General features: G+C 34.3%; 1 protein-coding gene across 1 annotated transcript in view; it reads left to right on the forward strand.

Annotated features, from left to right (window-relative positions):
• LOC115889797 (pikachurin-like) overlaps positions 1-24,331 on the forward strand; it is a 340,782-nt gene that overhangs the window by 241,403 nt on the left and 75,048 nt on the right. The window contains exon 8 of the mRNA XM_030909876.1: positions 16,801-16,937. Coding sequence (XP_030765736.1) covers positions 16,801-16,937 — 137 coding nt within the window. The remainder of the gene's footprint in view (positions 1-16,800; positions 16,938-24,331) is intronic.

The raw sequence follows: 24,331 nt of genomic DNA on the forward strand, positions 1-24,331 counted from the left end.
GCAACAGCTACTAGGTATAGCTTCCACAACAAATTTAATATAACCATACCAGGAAGGGATCACTGGAGTAAAGGTGTACCCATTCAAGCTGAGGCAACCTGGTATACAGACGGCTCAAAAACGTCAGAAGGCGTAGGAGCTGGGATAGTAGGGCCGAAACAAGGGAGATCCTTCCACTTAAGCCTATCTAAGGATGTCACAATTTTCCAGGCAGAAATAACGGCAATCCACTATTGTGTAGAAGAAATAATAAGGTAACAAAGAACAAATCGTTCTGTGGCTTCACAGACAGCCAAGCGGCGCTAAAGGCACCCGGCTCCGCGGAGGTCATTTCTAGACTAGTGTGGGACTGTGTGCGTGCTCTGAATACTTTGGGCGAACGTAGCACTGTTACGTTGGCCTGGGTGCCAGGGCACGAGGGTCACAAGGGTAACAAAAAGGCAGGTGAAAGGGCCAAGCAAGGCTCATCAATGCCATTCATAGGTCCAGAACCCTTCTGCGGCGTTGCAAAGGCGGTCACGAGAATGGCCACGGAACGATGGGTGGCCAACAAATCTCTAGAATGGTGGAGAAACTCACCAGGGCAGAGACAGGCGAACTGGTTCATTGTAGAACATTCGCCAAAATTCACGGTAGACTTGATAAGCAAGGACAGAAAGACAGTCAAAGCTGTAGTAGGTCTACTAACAGGGCATTGTAAGCTAAATAGGCATCTAAAGCTGATGGGATTGACAGACGAAGCTATGTGTAGGTTCTGCCAATCTGAAGAAGAAATGTCAGAACACATTTTATGTCGGTGTGACAGCCTGGCAAATGTGCGGTTTCCGGTAATAGGCAATGATAGGCCATTGCCAAAGAGCTCAATGTAGGGTTCAGTCTCCAAGTTGCTAAACTTTGTAAAAAGGATAGGACTGGAGAATGTAATTTAAGGATCAGAAGAGGACCACAATAGATCTGAGAAGGTCGCAGTGGATCAGGCCGAAAGCCACCTCTTAGAATCTAATCTAATCTAATGGGTCGATTGGAACCATACTTGGCACGCGGATAGAGGTACCCGAATGTAGTTCTCAGACGGACAAACGATCATTTTAATACAAATTTTGTGAAAATGAATCAAATTATTTATTAATTCTTAATTTATTACTTTTTCAACATTTCAGCCTAAACTTTTTCAAACGTGTCCTTCAAATTTCCATTCAAATATGCGCATATAGTGCACAACACATTTTTTTGTAAAACTGAAACCATAATTTTAGATTTAAAATAACAAAGTAAAAGGCACGTTTTGACTGAAGATTGTAATTTTTGAAACAACCAAGTCCTTCATCAAAACTTTCCCTAATAAGACTTTTAATCCTTCGTATTTCTATTTTAAAGTCAATTTTATAACTTTTCTAAACTTTTAGTAATTAAAGGAACGATGAGGTCATTAAAAGTTATTTCAAAATTTCAAAGTTATATTCTCTACATAAATAATCCTTAAGAAAATTATTAATAACAAATCTATTTATTAATCATTTCTTTTTTAAAAATTAACACAAACTCTACTGGATATTTCAAATAGAAACAGAAAATTGGAAATATTTTTTGTTCTTAACTGGCTATGACGGTGCGTGAAACTGCACCTTTTAATATACAAATTTTAATATATGGTCTTTCGAACCAACGACGCAAATCCTTATACCAGGGGTTTTGACTTCTTCCCACTGATCTCTTGCCTTTAATTTTACCTTGAATGACCAGTCTGAGTACCTTGTATGGTTGATCCCTTATGATGTAGCCGATGTATTGTAACTTATCCTTTACTCATGATATGAGTTCTTTATCCTTACCCACCCGCCTGAGCACTTCCTCATTGTTATTCTGTCTATCCAGGATACACGCAGCATACGACGATAAAGTACATCTGAAAAGCGTTAATGCGGTTTTCCAATGTCTGATTGAGTTTTTCACTGCCTTCTTCAAAAGCGAATAATATCCAACAAAAAATAAACTATTTAAATGGATCAAAAAACATATGTTTCACTGACGAATGCACGTTTACCTTAAATAATGAACCCAATGTTCAAAATTATCGATATTGGAACAAAGAAAACCAAAACAGGTTTGTCGAAAGAAGGACGCAATATCCACAGAAAGTAAATGTTTGGCCAGGGATATTCGGACACAATATTATCGGGCCATTATTTCTTACGCGAAATTTAAATGCAGAATATTATTTGGAACTACTCGAAAATCATATTTTATCTGCTTTACATGATGCCGCTAGGGAAAATCAGGAAGTTTGGTACCAAATGGATGGCTGCCCGGCACATAGTACCCCGGCTGTTCGGGAATATTTAGGCAATAGTTTTAACGGAAACGTTATTGGCCTAAATCATACAGTAAATTGGCCAGCAAGGTCTCCTGATATTTTGCCAAATGATTTCTTTCTCTGGGGCCATTTAAAAAACAGGATATACATATACATTGTAAGGATAATAAATACCCAAATCTAAACGAGTTAAAAAATGCTATTATAATGCAATATAATTTCAGTTTACCAACTAGCGAATGTAAGAAGAGAATTTTATGATCGCCTGGGTTATTGTCTAGCAGTCGATGGAGGAATATTTGAACATCTTCTTAAATCCTAATGTTCTAACAATTTAATAGTACCTAAATTAATAAGTTATTGAATATTGTAATAATACTATAATTAACCTTGTAATTGATTACTTTATTTTACTTTAATTCATATTAATTTGTATTTATAAATACATCTTTAAGATTTCTGATGTAGGAATGAGTTTTTAATAATAATATAGCACTAAATAGGTAAATTTCTGAAATGACAACTTCATTTGACAGTTATCTTTTACCTTGACTGGTGCTTATAAGTAAATACAGGGCCATAAGCAAGGAGAAATATTTAAAAAGAAATCGGCGATAACTCGTAAACGAGCTAATCAAAAATATCTAAAGTTATTCTTTTGAATGTGGGTTTTAGTGTTCTTCAATAAACCTAAATAGAATTATTCTCTAAAATAATTAGGGAAGCCAATAATTGACCCCATTAAAATTTACATGGGATTTCCTATGTCCCGTCCGACGATGCAACACCCGGTATTGTTCAAAATACGTGAAAGTTTTAAGAGATCCGTTTTTCGCGTTTCAGTATAATTAGGATTTAGATAAATCCTATTTTATTCCATCTCTCTTTGTGGCTATGCTTTCAACGTAACCGTAAATCTAAATCACGGGGCTCGTAATGTTCGGCCACCGTGAACTGTGGGCAATTTACGGCAGGTAACCCCGCTACTTGTATTGGCGGTCGGTATTGCGGAGCTCGACATTTCTCGACTACTACAAGCCGCATTGTTTCTCTATTATTGCGTTAGGATACCGTCAAATCAGACAGGTATGCAAATTGGGGGAATCTGCATTTTGATAAGCGCGTTAGCGAGATGAAACCGCGTTGAGGATGAGGGACACGTCGTCAAAGTCGATTGATATGTGTCGTTAGAATTTTTACTAACGATGATAAATTTGTTCTTATTACCTTCTTAAAAACCTATTGCAATAATGTATCAAACTATACCCAAATAATGCTGCTTGTTTTTACACCACCTACAATCATAGTATGATATATTTATTTCTCTTCAGCACATTACCCTCTTATTATTATTTTTAGTATCCATTTTTGGACAACTGTGCTACATTATTATGCTATATCATTGTTCAGGTCTATAATCGGATTACAACGTTTTCCCGTCTTCTGATTTCTAATTTCCACCTCTATATTTGTCTCTATCTCCCCATCCATCTACTTCCAAACCTCTGTACAAAACTTCTTTATCAATCAATACCCTCTCTCCAGCTCTTGCGTGGTCTTCCTCTTTTTCTTCTACCTTGATGGTTCCAATTTAATATTTTCTTTGGGATTTGATGTTCTTCCATTCTTTGCACATGTCCATACCATATTAATTGCTGAGCTCTAATGTCATCTACGATGTCGTGTAGTTAGTTCAATTTGGCGTCTTATGGTTTCATTTGCTATTTTATCTTTTCTGGATTTTCCAGCTGATCTTCTCCAAAAGCCTATCTCCGTGGCTTTTAGCGTTCTTTCAGCTTTCTCCTTTAAGGGCCATACTTCAGAGCTGTAGGTAATTATGCTTTTTACTATGGAATTGCAAATTATTTTTTTTTGTTTTCTATCGTTATATTCTTATCACATAGTATTCCATTTAGCATCGAGACTGCTTTTCTGCCTTTGGATATTTTCATTCCGAGATATTTGTAGCTGTTGCAATGTCTGATGACTTCTCCTGTTGCTAGTCGCATGTCTTGTTGTCCACCAATGCACATGTATTCCTTCTTCTTCTTCTTCTTTTAGAAGGCGTATCGCCTGTTTAGTTCCGGTTTCCTCCTCGTCTAAGCAACTCTTGCGAGGTTGACTACCAACTGTCTTGCCAACGTTTAGGTGGTCGTCCAGTAGGTCTTCTGCCATGGGGTACGTTGTTGCTAATTATTATGGCCATTCTGTCGGGGCCCATTCTATTGACATGCTGGTTCCATTCTCTTCTTCTCTGCCTTATCCATCTGACAACGTCGTTTGTTTGGCACTTTTCTCTTATGTCTACATTTCTCTGTCTGTCCCTCAATGTGTATCCAGTTATCATTCTTAAGGTCTTCATTTCAGTAGTTCGTAGGATTCTCTTTGTTACTGATGTTTCAGCTCTAGTTTCCGCACCATGTCATCACTGGTCGTATGCAGGTTTTGTATATTCTTGACTTGCATTCTGTACTAAAATGTTTGTTTTTCCATATGGGATATTTAAGATGTCCTTTAGTTAATCCTTAGAGTTATATTCTAAGGATTTTTCAACTAGTTGCCTGAGTATGAATAGTGCATCGGTAGTTGATCGGTTTCTTCGGAATCCTTGTTGTTCCTCGCTTATTGGCACTATTGAGGATTGAGACATGTATTCCGTTTATTAATATTCAGTTCTAATCCCCATCTTTCATACTCCTCGATAAGTTTTCGGGTCATGAATTCCAAGTCGTCCATATCTTGTGCTACAACAGCCTGGTCATCTGCGAACGACAAATTATATATATTATTGTTCAACTAAATAATAATGCAGCTCTGTATTAAAAAAATAAAGTTGATTATGGTTTCTGGGAAACGGAACAACGTCAGATTGAAAATCTAATAAAATCAAATTGTAAAGCAGAAGAAAGAGCAATGAAAATGTGAAATTCGTATTGTCACATCTTTTCAAATAGAGTCAGAAGAAAATGAAAATAAATTAAATAAATTTATTTCTTCCCAAATAACCTTGGGAAGCGCAGTCGTCCTAGTTTTGCGGATGTTAAGGAGTTCGCAGACGCCTTGGAACAGATTGGACTCGACCTATGGAGTTTGTCCTGTATATTTTTAAAAGGATGAACGATAGGCCAACAGGAACAGGTAAAGAAATTTGTCCCAGTCTCTTTGGTGGTCAGAGACTACTTTAGTCAGATAACGGTTGATGGTTCTGTTCATGCGTTCAACCATCCCATCGGATTGTGGATGTAGGACCGTCGTCCTGGTCTTGCGGATATTAAGGACTTTGCAAATGCCTTGAAAGAGACTGAAAGTTTCTTTCCTGATCTGAATGAAGCTCCATGGGAACACCTAACCTGCAGATCCATTCGTTAACAAGGGTATCAGCAATGGTGGACGCTTCTTGATTTGACAACGCGTAGGCCTCGGCCCATTCGCTGAAGTAATCCATTACTACTACAATGTACTTGTTGCCATAGTTCGTCTCCGTGAAAAGACCAGCCATGTCGATCGCTATCCGTTCAAAGAGATTGCCTACATTGTACTGGTGCATTGGGGATTTACGGCGCTTTTGTGACCCATTGATAGTACCACAAACATCACATTTCTTGCACTAGATTTTTACGTCTTTTTTGCAGTTTACCCAACAGAATCCTTCTCTCAGATTGCCAAGTGTCTTGGTAACACCAAGATGTCCACTGCTGATTCCACCGTGAATTTCTTCCTCCAAGACTTACGGGACCCCCTCCTTTGGAATGACAATCTGCTTCCTCTCGTTTCGCTCCCTTGGTATCTCGATGTCACGGCGAAGTAATCCGTCATTCACTACCAAGGAGTTCCACTGGGCCCAGTACTGAAAGGAAAACATACAATCTACGATTTATGTGGTCTGGATTAAACTACAAAAATATATATCGTCAATTTGCTAATAGTAGTATATGTTTTCAAAACTCAAAAACAATCTATTTGTGGTACGTTATTCAGTCTATGGAAAAAAATTATCGAGCAACTCTCATCCATAGGCATATCTCCACAAAAATAAAAACGAAGAAAGAAAAATTCTCGGCCAAATATCGAACGACAATCCTCGATGCTATCGGAACATATACCCTATGTAAATTTATTCAAATATAATACATCGAAAAGTTACTAGGGTGGCGAACGATGCTCGGCAAGAAAAGCGTCTAGGCATTAAATAAGGAGGAACGTTTCATATTTCTCTTTATAGTTCGTGACGTTTTTGCCCGAGTGGCTTTGAAGTGGCTTTCTCCATTACACTTTGTTTCGAGGGAAACCTATGAAAAATTATTGGGATTTGAGACGGAATTTAGTGGCTACCTTCGATATTGAAATATCAATTCTGTTAAAATTTTCTCTATGATCAAAAAGAGCAGGATTTATTTTTTGCAGTTTAAGCATGTCCTTTAGTGATAGAGCATTTCTGCGAATGGACCTAGAAATATCATAAATCTACTTATATTTAAATTGTGATAGTTGCATACAGTTCATATCAAATAGTTTTAGTCACGTGATTAAGCTTGAACGGCAGAGCGTTGTCCACTTTTATATATTTTCTTTTAATCAAAATATATTAGGAAACAAAAATAGGCTGGTAAGAATTTTAGAATAAGTCGGAGGGGGGTTAATCTCTGCGACCTTAGAGATCTATTGTGTCCCCCTTTCTTGAGTTATAACTCATCATACAGTCCCAGGACTTCCTACGGAGACCCGTGTCCTTGACAGTCGAGGGGCTACGACCCAGGCCGGGTAGACGAAACGGTAGCTTGTGTCGCCTGTTGGGTTTAGAGGTAGGAGGTAGGCTCCCGACGCTTGGAGGAGGTGGTAACTTGTATGCCACTTGCGGAGGATGGTATCACGCAAGTGTCAGCCACCTCTCCTGTAGTTCTCTTTGGGTTTGGCCCCTTGGAACTTTCATTGTTACTGTTCCCAGTGTTGCTAGGGGGTTTCCCCACAGCTTCACCGGTGATGTTTTTATTACTATTATTACAGATCTCATAGTGTGCCCATGAGTCGCTAGGGACAGTCGGTCCATTTCTACAGAGCCCCGCATGTAGAAGTAAGGGGTAAAATACAATGGGGTGCCCCTCGGTGCCCCAAGGTTGAGGCTGTCCGTAGCCCCGCCCGGTATCGTTATATGTCTTGGTATACCATATGTCTTGATATACCATATCCCTGGCCACGACACTACAGTCAGGGACAAGACGATGAGTGAGATGCTTCTTAGACCATCCAAGTGCTAGGGGGGATTCCCCCCAGCACCTGACCAGGAGCTTCCCCACCAACGACAAGGTCTTGCATCCCCTAGGGGAAGACGAGGCTGGTAAACTGCGGTTCGCATTGGTTCCTGAAAATTTTGGTAAAAAACAATAGAAAAATAATAAAAATGTTAAATATAAACGTTGTTTAAATTTCCGGCTAAAATTTTTTGGGACTTGAGACGGAATTTAGTGGCTACGTTCGATATTGAAATATCACTGTACTCGTAGTATATTGTTGATACAATAGGTTTGTTCCAACCAGCATGTCGGGATCGTTTCGAAATCGTACTCGAATCGGTTTTCTTGCACATTGTTAGCATGCGCGGACTTCGAATAATTTCGTGACGGTGCAAAAAGTATCAACGTTGGAACGCTTTGTGGATTGTTTTTGGGACTGTTAAAAGTGTACCGATCGGTTTTTTGTTTTTGTTTAGAATTTTATAACATAACCCTATTATTTTTGTTTGCAATTTGTAATAATAATTATTATTATTCTTGAAATGGAGAATCAGAATCCAGTAATTGATGGTAAGTGTTGTTTCAACTGTATACTCACTTACCTATCCTCTCTTTTATGGTCCTGATATGCGTAGTTTCCTGTTATTTCATTGCAGTGGCAGAATCTTTGAACATTATTTTATAAATAAAAAAATAATTAAAATTTCCGAACGGTTTACTCCACACAAATTCACACGGAAAAGTATAACGTACACGTATTCGAATTTGTAAAAAATAACCAAGACAGAAGCATCAGCCGGACGGCGGACCAGAATCAGCTGTTAAAAATCGATAAACCCTGCCAATATGCTTTAGTTATGCGCAAGTCAAACCAAACAGTTCTTAATTTGGACCAATGACTAAAGAATCCAAGGACAAATAACACCCGAGAGCAAATCGTGACGATGTCACCAAACAGTGCCGTGGCACATATTTTTCTTAACCTGGCTGTTTGAAGCAATATTTATATTTTTTGATAATTGTTTTGACTACGCCTATGGTGTATCATCCTAATTAATTACGAAAAAAACGTATTAAAATGTTAACAAAAGGTACAAAACTAGTATCGACGTATAGCACATATCAAGTACACATAGATGTTAATTGAAATTGAAGAATAATTATCGAATTCAATAAGAAAACGCTAAAAAGTTGGAGTGGACTGTTTATTTACCTATGAAACGTAACTCCTGGCTCTTTCTTATCGCTGCTGATTTTACACTTGAAAGCTGAACAACTAATCACCATTGTAATAAAGTTTATACAAAGTTTACTATACACGAACTATTAAAAATCGCTAAAATTGTCGCTGGTGACCAAATAATGACTCATTGTTTGCCACCAAAACAAAAAAAAAGGTCACAAATTCTGTTGCAGCCTGTATAGGGGCGTTACATGTCCTTATATTCTTTAGTCATTGATTTGGACTATGTACCGAAATTACCGTTCTGAAATCATAACTAAACGATCCCAAGGTAGGTTAGTACGCAAATAGGATGGTCCGATAAGCGTCAAATCTCGGTTGAAACGCAATTACTGCGCACGAGCGTGATCGTTCGGTGACGGTTCTGCGGCGCGGCGGGTTGGAACAAACCTAATAGTTATATTTTTTTTGAAGAGGAGGAGGGGAAAATCTTGCATAAGACACCGTTGGATAGTGTCGGATTCCTACCGACTAAAAAAAACCTCCTCGCATTCCGACGCTCTATCTAGCTGGAAACCGCTTGCCCATTACTTCCGCTGCATGCTTCAGCTGGAAGGCTGTCTATGCGATATGGCCTCGCAATCTGTTTTCCTTGGTTTGTATTATTTCTCGAGTGCATCTATACATAATTTTCCATGATGTTTCACCGCTTATCGGCCCTTGCATTATATTTTTAGCATTAAAGACTTGTCCACCCACTGTCCCTTTGGAATGACTCTCTAAACTGCTTCCATTCATTGTAGAGGAATAGTGTGCGGTAGAAAACAATACTAAAGCTATATTTAATTTTTATCCAAAACTAAACTAACTAAAAAAATTAGGTGTCTGTTGTTGACATACCCTGCTCATTCACGCATGTTTAAGGCCGGATGAGATTGGATATATCGTGAGTAAGAGTCGATTAAGACACTCGCCAAGTCGGTAGGCCATTGACAGTGCTATGACTGTTACTTAAAATACTTTACTTTTTGTCAGTTGATGCTTGCTCATTTTTTTAATTTTACGTTTTACATATTTTCATGAAAAACATTTAACAGCAGGGACACATTAAATAATTGCAAGCTTTCCTAATAAAACTGTGTTTTTTTATTTTATGGCTTATTTGTCATAAAATCTCCATAGCGCTTGATTAAAAATGGTAAGCGTTTTTATTAGGAATTCAAATGGATCTCCATTCATTTCAGGAGAAGATTTTATGTCGGTCATTATCATCTTTATCTTTTCTACCGTTTTAAGAAATAGCATGTCATTAGAATTATATAATCCAATATAATATACTTGTGGTTTATTTTAAATCTAATTCTATTCAGTTCAACACAATAAAACCTTATTATTAATTAACTATAAATAGCGTTAATATACTCTCAGACAGTTTAAGTAAATTTCATAGAAATATAGTTAAAAAAGGAAAAAGCGCTTATATATTTCCGACAGAGTATGAATAGTATGATTAATTGCTAAAATGTAAAATTGATTTATAATTACTCTTGCTCATTAAATAACCCGTGTTCATTTATCCTAATTTATAATAACATTTCATGATTCAATACCACAAGATATCCAGAGAATAACCTTTTGTTTCTACCCGGGAACGGGTCTCTAATTGCTCGTTAAAATATATTTGAATATCATAAATTTTCATTAAAATTACCAAAGAGACTACGTAGAAATTCTGTATTATAAAATATATTCATTTCGTACTTATATTTAACTTTATATTATTATAATTTTTTGCTAAGTGTTTTAACATTTGACTTTTACAAAAATCAAGAAGAAGTACGGAAAGTGTAAAAACTACCCCCATCCCTATTAAATTTTAATAGAAATATTTTTCAACTCCACCGAAGACCAAAATACGAGAGTTTTGGTTCGTAACAGGCCAAGTCCGCGGAGTAAATCCGCAGGCTAAATCTTCTGGTGTTTGTGGGGCTAATGGCAGACACACTTGCCAGTTACACAGGATATGAGACACAAATTACACAGGTTATGAGACACAATTACACAATTACATAGGATATGAGACACAAATTATAGTTGATAGCAATTTTGGGTTTTAATTTAAACTGTTTCTATAATTTTCAAATACAGAATTCTTAAAAAAAAGTAATCAAAAATATCTATTGCTTCATCACGATAAAAATTCTTTAATCTTTTCTAAAAAATAAAATAAAATATTTTGGTTGCGTGGTTTTACTTTTAAATGTCTCAATAAAAGAAAAGAAAGGGAAAGAAGATAAATAGGAACCTTTTAAAGGAAATTCTTTATATCGGACAATGGCAAACGCTATATATTGATACGATCTTAAAAGACGTATTCGAGCTGTTTAAATCGAAGAACTTGCTATTTTTTGTTAGCAGAGAAAGCTACTATAAAATAGTAGCAATTTTTTATTTAGTTTTCAGTGTCTGGGTTCATTTTTATTTAACGATCTAGAAATTTCTTCATTTAATTACTTTAATAAATTATTTACATCATTAATGTCACATATAATAAATTTAAAAGGGAATGTGACTTGTTTCACTTTATCGCACTATTTTTTGAACTTTGTATTTATTATGAGTTTCTTGCTGAATATATTTATGATTATTAACTAACACTGATGGCTTAACACGGAACTTAATAAACTTTTTCTGATTATGTATTGTTAATTAATTATTGACTGGGTTAGAAAATGTTTTTAATTATATCTTAATACAACTTTTTTATTAGTTAAATATTTAAAATCCAAGAAAACAGAGAAACCAAACAAAGGGATTAAAAGGCAAAGTCTGGTGAAATCGATATAATTACTTGTTTGTGGAGTTCCAGTTCATTAATTTAAAAGGGGAAATGAGTTCATTTTTAGTTTATTTAGAAGAGAATTCCAGGTAAAAAATTAATTTTATTTTCAGACCAGTAGTACTTTTAATATTAACAAATCACATTACAAATTCTATTCTTTAGTGGCATTTTCTCATTCTTTATTTTTTTGAGATTACCTTTAGGTAGATATGTAGTATTATAGACATTTTATTAATAAGCAATCAAACATTGTGTGACTTCTGAACTAAATATAAACTCACCCGCAAAAAAATCCGGCCACTAAAAACTAGTCCCAATTTCAAAGTTGAATTTCTCGCGAACCACTCATTAGAGTTTGATGATTTTTTTTAAATTGATTGAATTAATTCCTTCTTAATGGATGCTACGTCAGAAATTTTTATTCCGAATCTATTTTGACCATATAGAGGGCACAACAATAAGACGAAGTTTTTTGCCCGAGCAGCTGTAGTAGCTATTGCTAAACAAAATCACATTGTAGACTTATCTTTTGTGAGCATTTCGTTTTGTTTAATCAAGACATTATCTCTGTTTGTATTGGAGATACGCTGGGGCTAGTTTCTAGTGGCCGTTTTTTTTGCCGGTGAGTGGGGATATTTTTGCTTCAGAATAGTGACACTGAGAAGTCCTTTACAAAATTATATTGAATTGAAAGACACTCAGTTGTGCATCAGACTGAGGAAGATTCTCTTTCTCTTTATAATTCCATATTTGAAATTAATATTAGAAATGATTAGGTGAATTGACAAACAATATAACATTAAAACTTTTTTAAGCTTAGGAGTAATTGAAGGAGTTTCTAAAAAAATCGAAATCATAAAAACATGAAGAACATGTGTTAGGCACATAGATTTAGAATAGTACACAAAGTACCCGTAGACGCTAGTGTATAGTCTGTCCAACGAGAGGATCCTTGACAGTGATAGATGTGTTTGTCATTTTAATTTCAAAGTAGTTTATTTTATTTTACAAAGAAATAAGTTGGTACAACTGGAACGCACAGCAGAAAATTAATATATTTCAAATTTGACTGACAAGTGATTACTTCAAAATATTGTGAAAAAAACTGTATAAAACTGAAAAAATGTTATCGAGTTATTTTATTTAATAAAAATCGGTATGTGTTAATACAACACAAACAAGAACAAGACACCACATACCAAAAAAATATAAAAAAGAACTATTTCTTACTTTTAAGCTTTATGAAGCTTCCCGCGTTGATGATTATATTTATCCATATAACTTATAGAGAAAATGTACAAATACAAATTTGTAATATTCCACAGGAATACATAAAACAACATAAATAAAACAAACTATTTCATTAATAATAACACCTACCAAATTTTATACCTTGAAGGTTGATTAATTAACTTTAATCTGAATTTTGTTAAACCAGTACCTTTTGATATTATTTTTCTGCAGTGCTAAAATCCATTATTTACCTATCGTGTGATGTCGATATTTTACAACTACTCCAGTTTTTAGTATGTGTTTAGTATGGTCCTTCTACCATATTCGCGATGCACTTATCTACGACGAGATGGTATACACGAACTTTATTGATGGTAACTTTATTGGTGTATAAGACTTTCTGCCTGGGCAGCGAGTATTAACCATAAACTGTGCTCTGGTTACAGTTAATTTTCACTCGATTTTTCCTCCACTTGACTTCAAAAGACACAAAACACACGTAATAACACGAATCAAAATGCATCATCTTCCAAAACGCAGAGTATTTGACAAAAAATTGACACAAAATTATAACCTATAATTTGGCAAGACTTTGACAACCGTCAAAAATCTAAAGGCGAGTTCATACGCATCGGCGTCCGTTAGTCGTTCATCGTTCCGTCAAACCAATAAAATTGAAATACGATCTGTCATTTTTGAAATAAACCAATAAAACTGGTTAAAAACAACAAGAGACGACGGATGACGGATTTATATTTAAACCCATCCATAGTTAACTTAAAAATTATTAGAAACTTTTTTTAGTAAAATAAATAGATTGGTATGGGACGTCATCTGCTTTTCTTCTGTCATCGTCTGTCGAGTATAGTAGGCTATAACGTTATTTGTTAAAGTACTTAACTTGTTTAACTTTTAACTTACTTGTTTATTTTTTAGGTAGATTATTTAACTTTTTAGATTTCTTTTTTGTTTTTAGTTAAAAACCATAATTTGTTGATAACATGGCAACAAAGGTAGTAGGTAGATTAAATTTACCAGACAGAAAAACCCAAAAAGCTCCAGTGGTTCTCAAAATCTAAGCAAAAGATATTTCTTTGTTTGGAATTTTTTAAAGTAAAATAACTCGGTTATTTTGGAGTTATTTGAACAGCGGTAAAAAGAAAATGTTTCTTTTATCGAGATCTACCGGCCCTGAAAATATTTGCTCTTATTCAAAACTCCCTGTATAATACCCAGAAAATCGACAATTACTAACTTTCAAATGAAATACGAGTAGCTCATACACAGCTATTTTTTTTTGTTATACAGCTTTAGATACATAAATATTAACACAAAGGTTCGTTTAAATGACATTAATGATTTGTGAATTAGCTACGCAAAGCGATTTTAGGAAATTCATCCTCTTAGAGTGTAAAATTATATCGAACAATTTGTTGTATTAAAATGCCTTACTATCTGGTCTAGAAGAATGAAATTCTACAGAAGAGATTTTTGAAATTCATCAACCAAATGGGCAAAGTTAGTAAAAATTTATAAAAACCTTCCTGACCTCTGGATTATACGCATAAAATTTGCACAAAGGATCAATTAAAAGACATGAGTTAATTATTTGGACATAGCGAATTTATGAAATTCATGCCCTTAGGGAGTAGAATAGGGATGAAAGTTTGTTGTACGAAAATGCATTACTATAACATCTAGAAGTATAAAATTTTATACAAGGGTTTATTTAGTGACTATGCCTCAACCTTTCAAAAACTAAAGTTTTGTCATATAAAAGTACTATACAACCTTTGTACTTAATAACACCACTATTGACGTCGTGGACTCTGTGAGATTCTTAGGACTTGTTGTAGACAACTCGTTAAAATGGGACTTGCACATCGAAGCCTTATCAAAGAAACTAAGCGCAGCCTGTTTTGCGCTAAGATCAGTTTCTAAGGAACTTAACTCATCAACCTCTAGAATGGTCTATTATGACCTTTTTGAGTCGCATCTTCGTTATGCCCTTCCATTCTGGGGTACTTGCTGCGTGACAAAATTTGATCGTATTTTCAAACTTCAAAAGAGAGCAGTTCGATACTTATTGGGACTAAACAGTAGAACTCACTGCCAGAATTTCTTTAAAAATTTCAAAATACTGACACTTCCTTCCTTATTCATTTTTGAATCTGTTTGCTTAATCCGCAAGCACATATTCTCTATTCCGGAAAGGCCGTCTCACAACTATCCACTTAGGAATGCGGAGCACGATATTTTTCTGCCAACCCCGAGCTCAGAACTAGTTAAGGGCTCAATACTGTACAATGCCAGGAAAATGTACAATCATTTGCCTTCGAATATCAAGTCACTTTCATTCTTTCCCGCATTTCGCAAAGCTTTGAAATCATACTTACTGGAGAGAGCCCTATATGCGGTAAACGACTTTTTTGTTGATGTTTAATCATGAACAATTTTGAATTTTAAAATTTTGATCATCTCACACACTGGTTAAAGGTCTAGTATTTAATATTTAATATTATATAACTCTTGATTTTATAATATATAACATTATTTTATCCATTTACAGTTTTCCTTTTGTAAAATTTTCTAGATACGCCTGTGTTCTGCAATGTCCATATATGTTTTATTTGTAATTCTATGACGTAAATTTTTTTGAATTGATTTGTATTGTGACATTTTTTTTTATTTTTTTTTATTATTTGTATATTTGTTTTTGTGCTTTTTTGTTTTGCTTTGTCGATGAGGCTGTTTTGGCTTTTTGTACAATAAAGCGCTGTTTTTTTTTCAATAATATGAACGAAATATTTCTTCTTCAAACCATCCTTCTAGGAATAAAAAATAACGTATAAAGAGAGTATTAATGCTCTTGAAAAATAAAATTAAATCGGGCGAGTATATCAAGAAAAGCGACAATTGGAAACTTCAAATATTCAATTGAAAACTTTACATGTCAAAAAAGCTATTTATTTTAGTAATACAGTTTATATGGGACCATAGGTAGGGTTCTATCTATAGAGGGTAAATAGTCATTTCACTATTTATTATTTTCGAGAGATTTTCTTTTTTCAGATTTTACAAAATTTCGACTTTGGTTCGATTTCTAAAACACCCTATACTCTCTATAAAGCTCTATCTGTAAAGAAGTAAACAATCATTTATATCAGTGCATGAACGATTCGAGGTGTAACGCGAACGTAGTTGCTGGAAAAAGCTAGTACAGAAATTACAGTTCAATTAAAAACAATTAGTTATTTATAGTGATTTACAGCAATTATATTAAATTATACGAATATTCTCGTTGATTTTTGGTTTGAAATAAATATGAAAGTGTCCTCCAATAAAAATGCGAGTTACTAACTCTAAATTCTAATTATGTGCTGGCAAATGAGCCAGATACTCAACCTAGACCGTTATTCAGAAGCTACAAACCTATCGATGAAAATATGCATGAAAATTTATTTCCTAGCACACAAGGTTGGTACAATATCAAGTTTATTATCGTGATTTTCTTAGCCGCGTATGGTACAGATCGTTACCCAGTGTTGCCATAAGCTTATTTTTCATCGGGGTAGATTATCACGAGATAGCGGGGTTAAATTGTAATAAAAAGGGGTAGATCTACCCCGAATAGGGTAGCTGTGGCAACACTGCCGCTATCACTTTTCCTCTCGCGGCCGTTGTTCAAGGCCGAGTGTCACGACCTCGAATTTTTACTCTCAACGTGTGTAAAGAAGTTTAACTTCAAAAAGACAATGCTTTTAATTATGTTAGTACTAAATGAAGATATTCTTGCACTAAACTCCAATACGACAATTCAATAATTTTACCTATAGATTTTCATCATTAATTCTGAAGGTACATATTTAACAATTCACTTACCAAATATAGAAGGGCCCTCAATGCCGAAACCCACATATTTCGAATATTCCGGTTGCAGCGGCGGGAAGCCATTTGACTTTTGTACCTTTCAATTAACGAGCTATTATTGTTTCAGAGGAATGTACGGCCGACAGATGTAGCCGAGTGCCGTGCCAACACGGGGGCAAATGTCTGACAAGCGAAACCTCGGCAGTGTGTCTTTGTCCGTTGGGGTTTTCAGGAGATCTATGCGAGATACGAGTAGACTTACAGGTAACTATTTAGTCGAGGTACAAGCTTAATTTATGTTTATAGGGATATCGACAACGTTTACAAACAGTAAGGATAGAGGAAGTAAAACAAAGGGATATTTGATTTTAAGTGACCTTAATTCTGTGGTACTAAGGCAAAACCACGGCATATAAATCACAAGGCAGGCTAACTCTGCCCAGATCCCATTGTTTTAAATTTCTATAAAATTTGACCTTGAAAACACCATTATGGGTGCCGAGTCAGGGCCGGATTAAAACGTATAAAAAAATTTCCCAGAAAATAAACTATTGATAGACAGGGTCGTATTAAAAAAAATACTGTAATTGACTGAAACTGAATTTTATTTACACAATAATACTTTTATCTAAACAAATGAATCGTTACCCGCGCATACTCCTCGAAAAGTAGCAATGAAAAAATCAATTAAACATTTAACTGTAGAGAATAGACAATTAAAATTAAAAAACATGCCTCGAGTTACAAACAAGAATTAAAGAAATACCCAATAAAATATCCAGTGAACAATCTAAAGAGGCTACGTACAAATTATGTCCATCAATGGACATAGCAAATTTTGTTAATATTCACCATAATATAATAATAATATCATCAAGTGCAATTTATTTTATAATAGTGGTCGTGATAATATTGTAGGTTTTCAGGACCAGAATGGGAATAGAGAGTTTAAACCAACTCGGGTGTCTAATGTTGTTATAGTAAGAGGTATCTCTACCAATGGAAAGCAGTCCCTAGCTTATTTTACAAGCTTTTATTTAACTTGCTTTGTATGTATTTTTGTTCGGGGCAAAACTTTAGAAGCACTTCCTTTCATTGTAGGAAATTGAAATTTGGCACATAGGTTCAGTCCCGATGACAACACATTTTCTTGCAAAGCATGACCCGAATTTTTGACAGCTGTCAAAAAAAATTCAAAGTTGTCCGATTTTGATAAAAATCGATATATAGGATGGCCAGGGGCTAAAATGAAAGAAAAAAAAATGAGCTGTCAAATTTGACAGCTGTCAAAAAAATTTCAAAGTTGTCCGATTTTGATAAAAATCGATATATAGGATGACCATGGGTTAAAATGAAAGAAAAAAAATTGAGCTGTCAAATTTGAGAGCTGTCAAAAAAATCTCAAAGTTGTCCGATTTTGATAAAAATCGATATATTGGATGCTCCCTACCCCATAATCGGTTTTCATTTTATTTGTCTTACATTTGAACTGTCAAATTTGACAGCTGTCGTTTTTTTAAGTTCTCCTTTTTTAATGAAAATCGATATACATATTATTGGGAGGCCCATAGAAAGTTATTTAAGAAAAAGAATTGAGCTTAAGTGTGTGGCACTGAGAAACCAGCATAACTGAAAAGTAAAAAATAAATTTAAGAAAAAAAACTTTTTAAAAACAAGGTTTTATTTAAATACATTAAAAAGAAAAAAAATAAACTTTTATTATGAACTGATAACGTCATTACAGAATTTTATATTATATAAAAGCTTGTCGCGAGATTTGAGTGTACAGTTGCACTCATAAAAATCTTTACAACAACTTTATCTTGTAATTTCTGTAATTCTTCTAATTCCAATATCTTGTAAACCTATCATTATTCCCATCCAGGATAAATTCATCCAGTTTAAAAGAACATTTAAAAAACTTTGTATCCGAATATTACACACGGGTACTGAAAATTGCCAAAATGATCTGGTAAACATCTTATTAAAAACGGCAGACCTTATTTGTTTACGTCGGAATCCGTAACATTATTATAAAAAACAACTAGACCTCTGTCCTTTTCTCTCGAATTGTCATGAGCTATCCATAAAAATTAAAAATAGATACGGATAATCAGAAAAACAGTAATTTAGAAATGAATCTTGTTTGTCATTTTGCAGGATACCTAATAATAAAAATTACTTTGAATGCCGTAGGCAATGATTGAGTATTAAAACTAAAAGAATTTCGGACTTCCATTGTACTACTAAACTACAAAAACCAAATATATCACACACAATAAACAAACATAAAAAAACAAAATATATCACTCAAGAAAAGAATGAAATAAATTAAGCCGCACGCTACTGACTCAAAGCTGCCGTAACTAGTAGTGGGAACTATCGAATGAATACAATCGAATAATTCGATAGTTAGTAAGAAAACATTCGTTGAAAACTATTCGAATAAAAATTATCGAATAGATCCGTCATCTGCCTTGAAATATTGTATTCTAGTAATTCGGCAGCAAAAACCATTCATTTATAAAATTCATTCATTTATGAAATTCATTCATTCGTCAGGATCGATTATAATAAAATATTAACTGAATTTTAGTTGTCGCCCGGCGACGTAGGTTTCTTTCCGAGAAACCCGACAGCGGTCGGTGGCAATGCTATGAAAGAAGCCGGCATCTTTGATTTTTTGCGGAGTCAGATATAGATAAGGACACATTATTTTTTTTATTGAGGTGCTAGTATTTACACAGAAAATACATTATGAAAGGCGCTGCTGCCATATTTTGGTATTAGTTGATATTAGCAAAGAATATTATTGTTTGGCTTTAGTTAATTAGGGATAGTATGTTTACATATTCTGCATTTTTTTTATTAATATTCTGTTGTTACACTGCAATAATACTTGTTATTTTGGATGTAGGAAAATTATTTTTAATGTTTTTTAGCAAAGACTGGTTTAATAAATAATAATAACAGTAATAATTTGTTATACCTATTAACAACAAAATTTGAAATCATTTAATATAAATATTTTCTTTTAAGTAGTAGCAAAATATAAACAACAAATTAGATGTCAAAATTATTTATATTAGATCCTATTTAAAAATAATATAGTCTCTAAATTTTTGGCAACGTTGGTTTATTAAATAATAATAATTACAGAACTAATTTGTTATATTAACAACAAATTTTAAAATCATGAAATATAAACATTTATTAATTTTCTAAGCATGCAGTGTAATGGAAGGAAAATATAAATAAAAAATTAGAAATAAAAATTATTTATATTAGGTGCTTTATATTACTATTTAAAAATTATATTTACTTTTACTGGCATTTACTTTAAAAAATAAATGAAATATTTTTTCTTCGCAAAAAACTACATGTAAGAGAATTAGCATAAACAAAATACAAACATCGTTAACTTTTTTTTTAATTGGCACGTGTAAAACTTTCGTTTTAATTTTCTCACCCCATAGTTTGAGTTCGATAACCATCTACTTAAATATGATTATACAACCACATTACTTAAATATGATTATTAAGTTCAACTAATTCATATTATTAAAACATCTAAAATACAAATATTTATTTTTTAAATTAATTGTAAGTTCATCTCATCTCTCTTAAAAATTGCTACTTCTCAAAATTTCCCATTAAAAAATAGACCATATACCATATAAAATTAAATAATTGAAAGATCGGACTACGGAAAACCACACAAATTTTCGGAAAAATTTTGACGACCTGCACATGCACACAATCGTCAATAAATAAAATTAAAAAATAACTACTATTTAGTATTTTAACTATTTTAATAAACGCAAAAATAGCACAGTATTTATACGGCGAAGTTATAAAAATTTGGAAGAACTAATAATGCACTGACGCATACAAAAATCAAACGAATGCTAAATTTCATTTATCAAAAGCATTCGATAGTCGTGACTCAACGATAACCATTTAGTCGCACGGCGAGGTTGTCACATATGCTTTAGTATACAAATGAATGAATGATTTTATTCGAATAAAACCATTCGATAGTTGAAATCATTTATTCATTAACCATTCGATAGTCTAATTCATTCGATAGTTCCCATCGCTAGCCGTAACTGTATGTTCTCGATGACAAAGACTACGATTGACTACGACACTGGTTAATTTCTGTTACTGGCACCCATAATGGCGGAGTGCGCTAGGATATGCGCGTAGCGTTCCCGCCAAAGCGAGTTGGCCTGCCGTGTGATTTATATGCCGTGGCAAAACTATGTTAACATTAGAGGTTTTCGGAATTAAAATCCTGGATTAGGTAGTTTACTAATCAGCTGTTCCAAGATCAGTGCTGAGAGTAATCAGCTGGTAGTGTAATTACGGTTGGATCATTAGATTAACCGGGTTACCAATCACATTTAAATATATTTCGTAAAAAGAAATAAATGAAGCAAATAATCTTAATATCCGTCTTTAACGATGGTATAAGATCCATTTTTATCCTATCTGTTTTGCTTTAAGTATACTTTTTAGTTTCTGTAAGACTTTTTTAAAATTATGCCATTTAAAACAAAAACACTATAAACTTTATTTTAATCATTTATTTACTGTCAACATAATAAACTTTCCAACATATTGATAATAAACAAATATATAAATTTTTATCTACCACTAGCATGTACCCGCGACTTCGTTCGCGTCGAATTAATCATTTGTAATGGTGATGAGAAAGCAAAGCAAGAATTTCCATTAACATACAAACTGGATAAAATTTTCTCACATTTATGTCAGCATGAGAAAAAAAAATATGGCGATATTATTATACAGGGTGTCCCAGAAATAAGTGCAAATATTTTAACTGGTAGTATAGTTCAACCCCAGGAACACGCCAATGAGGTTTTTTTCGCGAAAAAAAAATTTTGAAAATTGGAAATTTTTTGAAAAAAATTTTAGAATTTTTTTTAGTTTTTAGTTAAAAAACATAATTTCTTGATAATATGGCAACATAGGTATTAGATTAAATTTACAAGAAAGAAAATTCAGAAAAGATCCAGGGGTTCTCAAAATTTTAGCAAAAAAGATTTTCTTTGGAAATTTTCAAAGTAAAATAACTCCGTTATTTTGGACTTATTTGAAAAACGATAAAGAGAAAATATGTTTCTTTTATGGAGATCTACCACCCCTTAAAATATTTGCACTTATTTCTGGAACACCCTGTATAACTTGGTAATATTTGAGGGGTAGTTTCACCTCGTTGGAATTTGACTTTCGAAAAATCAGTTTGCCAAAAATAAGCTTTTTACGTCAAGCAGTTTAAGCAGAATCGTGGTTAATCAATTACCTAACTTTTTGGAACACCCTGTATGATCCTCCTAAAATAAATTATGCGTGTCCAAGCGTTTTCCCGTCGAGTAATATCTCCATCTTCTTAATGATATAGTAAATTAACTTTTCTATTGTTTTTTTTTATGTATATTTGGTGTTTGTTATTTCAAATTAACAACTCAGTAATAACAGCAAGTTTCCGGAGCCATAGACAATTATTTTGCTTAATAAATTGATGTAAAACGAAGTTTCCAACCTAATCCCGCAACCGAGTTTCAATCTTGTTAACGCCCTGGAGAATCTTAACGCTCTTGCACCTCGTTAAGACGCAAAGACAACAAAACAATTTAGATGTATGCACACTGCACTTTGGATCTTCTTGAAGATGCTCCTCGCAACCAATTCTCGAGGTAAACATTCGTTATAATAAGACTTGAACTCGCGCTTCTATTATCTCATGAATAAATAAATTTAATTTCGTTTGCGCTAGTATTACAGCTGTTACCTAGACATCATGTTTCTTGCTTTCGTGTTTGGATAATTTAGGTTATAAACAGAAGTGTAAAGTAAGTAGCATATTCTATTTTCAAAAAAGAAATGTGCACGTGTATGTGAATCTCCAAATTTAAAGACTCTTCTTGAAAATGGATATTTTTTCCACTGGTTTTTATAAATACTCGTGTTTTATAGCTTCTTGAGAAGCTCAACAAGTTCGGCAAAGAAAATAGAGTTCTCCGACTCTGGGTGCTTGCTAAGCAAGGGATAGAAGGCAATGAAAAAGCAAATGACCTAGCTAGAAAAGGAGCGAACACTCCCCGCTAACTGGACCGAAACCGTTCTGTTTTCCAAACGGGAAGCAACTGAAAGCGGAACTGAAGAATCTGGAAGACTCCATCTGTAACTTGGAATGGGAGTCCTCCAACGGTCTAAGACACTCGAAAAAGTTCCTCAGAAGTTACGACCGAGAGAAATCAAAGGTTTTCCTTTAGTTGAGTAAAAACAATCTTCGGATTGTCACGGGGTTTCTAACAGGACACTGCCCCCTCAACGAACTCCTCAGTAGGCTGAAACTGAGAAACAACGGCGAATGCAGATTCTGTGGGGAAAATGGGGAAACACCAGAACACCTTATCGCCGAGACGACGACCATTCGTGCCATGGACTTTGGTACGGCTGATGTCGAGGATGAAGAGCTGGCCTCTGTAGAACCGTCTCAGATACTGGCTTTTGTTCAAGCCCTGAGACTGTATGACGAGTTATAATTCGTTATAACTCAAATAAAGGGAACACACAATAGAGATCTGTAAGGTCGCGGTGATTAACTCCTCTACTAAACATTCTACATTCTACATTTACAGATTCTTCTTGGTTACAGCATAGTTTTGACTTTTATTACAGCTTACAGTTATTTATTATTAGATACTGCCCCTACATGAAAAATGGAAAAGCAGCAGGGAATGACGGAATAACAGCTAAAATACTTAAGTACGATGGTAGGAGAACTTGGAAACTCCTAGCGAATATAAACACCAGCTCGAAAAAAAGTGTACCGTAAGTCTGGAATAGCGCCAACTTAATTCTAATTCATAAGAAAGGTAGCAAAGAAGGTAATTTACATAATATTTTTAACAACATAATACTAAACGCACTAGACGCTGCACAACTACGAAAACAAGCAGGCTTTGAAAGAAGCTTCAGCACGACCAAACCAAACTAATACACAGCTCGGGATATGTACTACCAGAAATCAACAGAAGAATTAAGTTAGCATAGAGTACTTATGGAAGAAACTCAATCATATTTAAATCTAGAATGAAAGTTTATCTAAAGAGGAAAACATTCGATTAATGTGTACTACCAGTCATGACCTATGAATGCGAAACCCGGACACTTAAAACAGACATTATAAGGAAACTGCAGGTGGCAAGGTCGCACAACGGTCAATGGAACGATTTATGATGGGAATAACCAAGAAAGACCATAAAATAATAGAGTGGATATACGTCAAAAGCCACAGGTAATAGATGTCATCCACATAATCAAATCCCTTAAGTAGCAATGGGCAGAACACCTGGTAAGAAGGACGGACAACAGATGGACCACAAAAATTACAGCATAATACCCACAAGGAATTAAGAGACCTAGAAGAAAACCAACCCTGAGTTGGGTCCATGATTTTAGGAAATTAGCAGGGATAACTTGGTCCCGCATAGCCAACAATAGACAACCAATGGGTCCAACTACAAAGAGAGTATCTAAATATGTGAGGGAGGCTACACCCTAACTGAAAATGGTTCAATAAGCTGAGAACTATGATGATGATACGAGATGGTAGTTGTGTAACA

Source organism: Sitophilus oryzae, unplaced genomic scaffold (genome assembly GCF_002938485.1).
Source record: "Sitophilus oryzae breed Bouriz unplaced genomic scaffold, Soryzae_2.0 scaffold_847_pilon_pilon, whole genome shotgun sequence".
NCBI classification, from domain to species: Eukaryota; Metazoa; Arthropoda; class Insecta; order Coleoptera; family Curculionidae; genus Sitophilus; species Sitophilus oryzae.